This window comes from Nothoprocta perdicaria, unplaced genomic scaffold (assembly GCF_003342845.1).
Source record: "Nothoprocta perdicaria isolate Ctin4 unplaced genomic scaffold, notPer1 scaffold_47, whole genome shotgun sequence".
Lineage (NCBI taxonomy): Eukaryota > Metazoa > Chordata > Aves > Tinamiformes > Tinamidae > Nothoprocta > Nothoprocta perdicaria.
The window spans coordinates 813,708-821,721 of NW_020455721.1; the positions used below are offsets into that span (position 1 = coordinate 813,708).

Consider the following 8,014-nt stretch of genomic DNA (forward strand, 5'->3'; position numbering starts at 1 on the left):
TCTTCTTGCTAAACATCTCGTAGGTGCTAGAGGCTGCTGTTAGGTTCCTCTGAGAGTTGCTTCTTTGGGCTGGACAAGCCCAGCTCCCTCAGCCTCTCCTCACAGAGCAAGTGTTCCAGCCCCAGCAATCTTGGGGGACCTCTACTGAACTTGCTCCAGGTAATCAATGTCTTTTCTGTACTGGGAGGGCCAAAACTAGACACAGTATCTGAATGTGGTCCAAGTAAGGGGGATAATTCCTTGCTAGGGCACACCACTGGTTCAAATTTGTCATCATAAGGAGTCAAGAAAATGTTTCTTCTGGTGGCAGCACAGTAAAGTTATCCAACTCTGCCAGCAGCTCAGGATTGCCAGGCATGCCCTCTTCCTCCATGCTGTAATTGTGCTGAAGCAGGATTTGAGGATTTTAATGAGCATTTCTAGGAGCCCTTCTGGAGCAGAATTTCCTGCTCTACATCCGGAATGTCCTAGCATCCCATCTTTAATATGTTCTGACCAACTCTTCAGCCACTTTGTCAACAAGTAGGAGATTTGATGTAGCTGTAGCTCCCGTGTAACACATACACTTCAGAAATACTACATTTGGTTAGGGTTTCTGTGCAGTGGCTGAAGGTGCTTTTGTATCCTAAAAATCAAAAAGGAAATATGGCAGCACTAGACATAGCAAAATTATTTATAATTAAGACATAAGGACTAACCTGCTGGTCAAATATCTGATGCTCACAAATCTTTCAGTGCCTGTGACTATATTTTAAGTAATTTATTGTCATCAACAGCAGGAAGGCTTCTTTGTCTAACATCTCGTTCATTGATTTTGGCACAATTAGACTGAAGCACACACTCTGCTGAATGGTCACAACCTGTTACGAACCACTATCTTGGCAGATTTCATGTTATTCTCTTGAGCATGAGGAACCTCATCCAAACCAGATTAATCAGACCAGCACACCTGGTTCACACAGCTTGCCTCTCCTCTCGTATCAGAGCTTTGTGCAGTGATTTAAGACTGCGCTACTATTCCGCTGAGACAACACCTATCACTGATTCCTTGTTCATCTTTCCTCCATCCAGCTTCCTATTCATCTACAGACAGTCTATGTCTGGTGGATATTCCAACCTGGTGACAATAAATGTTTTGACCCACGCTTCATATATCACATACATTGTAAAATAAAAATGAACACATAAAACTGTAAAATGCGGTTATCTCACGCTGTTACACACAGGGGTCAGTTTGCTCTCACATTCACTGTAGATCATAATAATGCAGTTTCCAACAGTGTGACTGGAGCCCATGGATTGAGCAAGGCTCCGTTTGCTCAGAATGCCCACTGATCTGACAGCTCAGTAAAACTTGCAGTGCAAGGCTTGTTGTCTCCATTACTGATGTTGTTGAAGATATACTGGTACACTTTCAAGTGAATGGATCGAACTGTCCTGTTATTGCACTCATTCTCCTTTTAGCCATTCTTTTTTTTTAATCAGACAAGTAGAATTCACATGAAGGTGAAGCACAGACAAGTAGATTTAACACCTCTGGCTCCTTCTCAAGGCTCTATCTGATGTGAGGAGCCATATTCAGACAGGTTCAAGAGCTCGGGTGAAAGAGAGTCTGGTCTGAATAAAGCCTTACACTAAAAATAGCAGGCAGGATTTTTAACAGGTGTCTGATGGAGTCACCCCAGCACTGACACCAGTACAAGCAATTGAATGCGAAAGATTTCTTCAGATTTAATAAGCAACTACAGCCCCGTACATTTATGGTGAGCAGTAGAAACCAGACTGCTAATCAAATTCATAAAAGTGTATGTGATTGCTCAGTATGTATTTCTGTGAGAATAATTAAGCTAGAACTTCTTTCCTGCGTTACTTCAGAGCTGCACTGCCAGTGACACAACCCTAGCTGGTGAATGGTTGCAACAGAAAGGAAAAGAAAATTTTCATTCTAATTAGAAGAAAGACAGAATTACTCCTGTTTCCTCCATGCTAGAATCAATTGACAGTCCAATCAGGAAATATACTCCAGTCTTCAGGATCACAGAACATGGCAAACCCAGTTCATAATTCCTGTTATTCTTAGTCAGAAGCAAGGGGTACATACAGGCAGCTTTGTTTGAAGGACAACTCTCCTACGTAAGACACAAAAATGGAAGGACATCCAGATGCAAGCACTGTGAGATGACAGGGCTAATAATTGAAATGTATCATTAAAGGATTCAAAACAAGCACAGATAAATCTGCACTTTTCAAAATAGAGAAGAAGTGCAGATAATCTCAGCCTAGTCTTGTAGATCAGAACCAGAGCTAGAAGATTGCCTGTAGTCCAAGTGTATGAACACATTTTCCCATAGGAGCTTTATTCTCTGGCTTCTATACAATTTACACTTTGCTGGGTTTTTTTTTTTTTCATTTACCTTTTACTGAAAATGGTATGATCATTTGAGCAGGATACAAAGAGAAAATACACACAGCTAAATCATAGAATCATAGAATCATAGAATGCCGGAGGTTGGAAGGGACCTAAGAGGTCATCGAGTCCAACCCCCCTGCTCACGCAGGGTCACCTAGAGCACGTGGCACAGGGCTGCATCCAAGCGGGTTTTAAAGATCTCCAAAGAAGGAGACTCCACAACCTCTCTGGGCAGCCTGTTCCAGTGCTTTGTCACCCTCACAGTGAAGAAATGCTTCCTTAAGTTCCTGTGGAACTTCCGATGCTTCAGTTTGAAGCCATTTCCTCTAGTCCTCTAGTTCCTCTAGTCCCACCACTGAAAAGAGGCCGCCCCCCTCCTCCTCACTGCCTCCCTTGAGGTATTTATAGACACTGATCAGGTCCCCCCTTAGCCTCCTCTTCTCCAGGCTGAACAGGCCCAGCTCTCTCAGCCTTTGCTCATAGGGCAGATGTTCCAGGCCCCTGATCATCCTGGTAGCCCTGCGCTGGACTCTCTCCAGCAGCTCCACATCCCTCTTGTCCTGGGGAGCCCAGAACTGGACGCAGTACTCCAGATGTGGCCTCACCAGGGCTGAGTAGAGGGGGATGATCACTTCCCTCGACCTGCTGGAGACGCTTTTCTTAATGCACCCCAGGATCCCGTTGGCCTTCTTGGCCACCAGGGCACACTGCTGTCTCATGGTCAACTTGTCGTCCACCATGACACCCAGGTCCCTCTCTGCGGGACTGCTCTCCAGCAGGTGAAGTGAATGAAAATGTTTCTAGTGTGGCAGAAACACTGGCACCAAGTGCATGCTGTGGATGAAATGAAGCTTTGACCAATACTGAAAGAAAGATTAATGTCAAACCTGAGCTTGGCCTATTTCTTGTCTTTTCCCACCTTTTCCATCATTTCCAAGCACTTGGAAACCCTAGTATCAACCTTCTGCATCATAGCAAGTAGATATGGATACTAGTTCAGGTGATAACCTGAAGGGAGGAATAAATACTGGGGGCCAGAGGTAGTTAAATGCTAACAAAAAACACATGGAAAAGAGCTTGAAAATTTGAGACAGTTCAGGGGAGTGGTGACCTTTGAAGCCTGGAGAGCAACATCTACCTGCAAAGCTTTCCTCAGTTCAAAAGAAGCTTCTGGCCTTCCCTTTATTTACTTTGTTGCAGGAAGAAGTGTGAACTGAAGTAACACAGGGACAAATTTTTCATGAGCTCTGCCCACGGAACTGTGCTTACAGAGCTGAATGAAGGGGTATTCCTGCCTGGAAAGGGCTTGTTCTAGCGGGATGATACATCTTTCCTCTCATTTTCTTTGCTCCTGGCATACATAGATGCTGTTCCCCACCACCACCCTCATCTTGGGAACTTCAAGTCCTCCCACTACTTCTGTTCCCTTCTGAAATCATAGAACTATTGCATAATAGAATCATTATGGTCGGAAAAGACCTTTAAGATCATTGAGTCCAGCCGCAAACCCTTCAACACCATGCCTGCTAAAAGCATGTGTAACTCCAAAAATTGCCAACCACTGCGCCCTAGCAGTACTGAGGTGCCATTTCCACATTTCCCTGTGGACCTGTCAGTAATTTCCTGTGGTAGTCAGAGGAGTCTTTGCCTGACAGGAAAAACATGAGATTCAAGAACACGCCTAAAGTGAAAAAGGTTAACATTCAGTGCATGAGTTCAGAAAAAAAAAAAAGTGCCCAATAAGTCTTCTGTAAAAGAATACATTAATCCTAACAATTTCCTACCCTTTATCATTTTTTCCTCCTGTACTCATCATTTTTCCAGACTGCTCCTGTTCATTATTCAAACCCTGTATCTTCTCTCACTTTCCCTGTAATGTAATTTTTAGCAGCAAATGTTTTGCACATTAAGAAGCTGTAAGAAATACAGCACATAGTAATTGCACTGCAGTAGCTCAGAAAGATCAGGAATCTCCGCGTTTCCGTTCTGGCGGTGACGGTGGTGAGTCATTCTGTAACTTCAGATGCTGAATGGCTCTCCCTGTGCTTATATGCCTGTCAAGAGGGAGTCATCGAGCTTACCTCACAGGGCTGTTTTGGAGAATTAGGGCTTTAAAGCTTTGAAGTGCAACACCAGCCTCGTTAAGCATTGCTTAATGTGTTTATTAAGGGGCATGCACAGCCCTAGGATATTTCTGTGAGGCTCAGATGTGTTGCAAAACAACAGTTCTTTTAAAGACAGTGCTGATGCCAACTATGTAGAAGGATTCATCACACCAGGAAAAGGGTAAATCCAGTGCACACTCCTTTCTGTAGACTAGCAAGCTCAGTACCTGCTCACCCAGGCAGGTACTGTGATACTCATCTCACCGCCATGAAAATTAACACCGGGACCTCTCTTTCTTCTGTTTTAGATCCTGGCGCTCCTGTGAAACTGCCTTGTATGCCAGTTAAACTGTCACCTCCACTACCTCCAAAGAAAGTCATGATTTGCATGCCTTTAGGGGGGCCAGACCTCTCTCTCCCGTCTTATTCCACACAGAAGAGCTCCCAGCAGCCTTTGACTCAGCACCATCACACTGTCCTGCCATCCCAGTTAGCAGCTCACCAGCACCAGCTCCAGTATGGCAGCCACAGCCAGCACCTGCCTTCTGGGTCCAGCACGTTACCCATCCACCCTTCAGGGTGCCGGATGATAGAGGAGTTGAACAAAACGCTAGCCATGACCATGCAAAGGCTAGAAAGGTAATGGATAAACTTTAAAAAATAAATATTAATATGCACTGTTTCTTACCTCCTTAGTGCTAGCACTACTTGAGTTACGTTGATGATATTTGGCAACCAGGCTTCTCCTCTGGAGGTCTGAAAGTGTATGGAGAAATATGCTCTCTCACTGCTGGAGAAACAGTCAGGGAAAGAGCCTTTCCAAGCTGGTTTGGTAAATTTGTGGCAGAGCAGAGAAGAACATCAAATTTGCTGAATGCTGTTGTCCTGTTCAAGGAGCTAGGTAATACCATGGATGGAGATGACAGCAGGACATGCCCTGCTTGCAGTATATAATGCAGTGTGTATAGCTGCAGAGCTCTGGTTACATGGAGGATCCCCCCAAAACTGGAGAGGAAGTGGGAGATTTAGGAGAAAAGATCAATAAAAGCCAGATGTGCCACACTGCAAGGGCATAGGATTAGCATTACTGATTAGCTCATAACAACTTTTGAGAACTCCTGCAAGTTACTTAGAAAGATTTTCATGTACTTTTTAATTATTTCAATTAATTAAAATGATTTGTTTGATTATTTTAAAATAAATATTATGAACAGATATATAACTACGGTGTATCTGTAAATGAAAACGATTCACTTTTTCACTTAACAATTCACTTAACTTTCCACAAAGATTACATTGAGCATTAGACCCATTCCACAGCAGCTACCTTCTTATCCAGTCACATCTGGAAGAAGGTTACAAAGTTAATCAGAAGTGCTTTACCTACCTTGGGGCTGTTTTTTATAACTGTCTCTTGTGAATACTTCTGGATGATGTTTCAGATAATCTGAATAAGTAAAGCATGTTGTATAAATGCAAGCTGTCTTCATAAACTGCAAGATCAGCAAGCTTTGGAAAATTTACTTTGACTTGCAGACCACAATTGAGCAAGTCCAAGAGAAGAGAGCATAGTCAAAAATGACATGTACTGTTTAGGACCAAGGGCAGCTTTGCAACCAGCTTGCTCGAGGAGTATCAGATCATCCTTCTTTTAGGCAGGGGGCTAAAATATTTGACCTAACAGGAAAAAAAAAGCCTAATGATTTGCCCGAGTACTCCTTTGTGATAATGTTGCCTTCATTATCTTGCACAGTTAAAAAAAAAAAAAATTCTTTAATGCCAGTAAGAATAATTAGGCGACCAGAGACTGTCCCACCCCACTAACACCTTTTAGCAGCAGAGTGTCAAGAAAAGAAGGAAAGCATCAGGAGATATATCAGGTGGCCTTACCTTCAGCAAATCCTGAAAAAAATGGCTCAACCATGAGGGAGATTCCTACTGCCTCCAATAAAAGGGCCATAACAGCAGGATTGGAAAGAGCATCAGCAATCCCTCCAGCACGGCCCTTGCCCCAGGACTACCCAGTTATGTCTCATGTTGCCGACGGGGCCGGTCAGAGCCACCCACATTGCCCGGAGGCTCCATGCCACGGGTGCAGAGGCTGTGCCTCCAAAAGGCTCCTTGGATGGCTCGTGCCATTCCCGCCGTAGCTGGGGCACAGCCGTGTAGCCTGGCTCCCGCTGCGAGCAAAAGGCTCTTTGCTAATGGGAGCCCAGCGATATTTCTCGGAGCATGACTTCACTGTGGCATCTGTTGCCCCTCAGCAATGACTGCTCCATTTTCCAGGCTTCCGTCAAGTTTATGCCTACAAATAATATCTAACTGATTTAAGGGAGGTGAGTCTGTTTGGTTTTAACTATTAATCTGAAGGTAAGGCTGTGCTGATTTTAAAAGCTGAATAAGCAAGGGCTCATTTCTGAATATGATGCAGCTATCTCCTGTCGCAAAAGGGAATAATTAAAATGCAAGCACATCCTAATGCACAGTAATTTTCCATTACCTTTTTTTGGAGGGTTGATTAACTGTTATTTCAGTCATAAAATAATACATTATTTCAGTTACATTTCTTGTAAAAATAAATCAAAAAAATTTTCTCCCTTTGTTAAAAGGGAGGAAACAGTTAATGACTATTTGCTCTGCAAAAACAACTGTTATTTTTGCAGTATGAACAGACAAAAAGGTCTGTGTAGCTGACACTGTTATATTTTTAAATTATTTTTCCAAGTCATGTTGTGGTATTAATAAATTTGCTAGTTTCTCTTGAAGATTTGTACATATTTTTAAAATGCATTATTTAACTTGGGAGAGTTTAGTTGTGCCAAATAGTACCGTTTTCTGGTATTTTGGATAGTGGGGTTTTTTTTTCCTTCCTTAATTGTATAAAGTCAGACTTTCCCAGCGGAAATCACACTGCAATATTTGTTATGGGACATTTCAGCTTAGAAATCTTGAAGCCTTAAACCTGCACTGATTTCCTCTAATGGATCTACTAGGTCAGTTTTCCTCTAGTTGAAATTTGTTTATGTGCTCACATCCCTCACATGCATAGAATATACGGTGATGTCCTGAACCGTGCTGTTTCTTCCCAGATGACATACTACTCGGTCACTGCTCTTGGGTCAATAATCTTGAAGAGATGAGAGATCTTGACATGTCTCTGAGGCATCTTCTGGAGAATGCTAAAATCATAGGCATCATTTCTTTCTGCTGATCTCAGTCCTTATCTCAAAGAAATTCTGTAATATTCTAGAATAATTTCCTCAGTGCTGCAGTAGTAGCGCTGCCAGGCATTATTGAGAATAATAAAATGTTATTTAGATAATGGGTTTTTTTAATAGGGCAGGGTAGTGTAGACAAGTGCAGATCAATTTTCTACTCTCAATTCCTCCCTTCCTTCCTTCCTCCCTTCCTTCCTTCCTTCCTTCCTTCCTTCCTTCCTTCCTTCCTTCCTTCCTTCCTTCCTTCCTTCCTTCCTTCCTTCCTTCCTTCCTTCCTTCCT

The 8,014-nt window shown here is 42.9% G+C and overlaps 1 protein-coding gene across 1 annotated transcript in view; it reads left to right on the forward strand.

The window, feature by feature from the left end:
- The window catches only part of PHACTR1 (phosphatase and actin regulator 1), a 287,592-nt gene that overhangs the window by 228,979 nt on the left and 50,599 nt on the right, over positions 1-8,014 (forward strand). Inside the window, exon 9 of the mRNA XM_026047024.1 lies at positions 4,824-5,154. Coding sequence (XP_025902809.1) covers positions 4,824-5,154 — 331 coding nt within the window. The remainder of the gene's footprint in view (positions 1-4,823; positions 5,155-8,014) is intronic.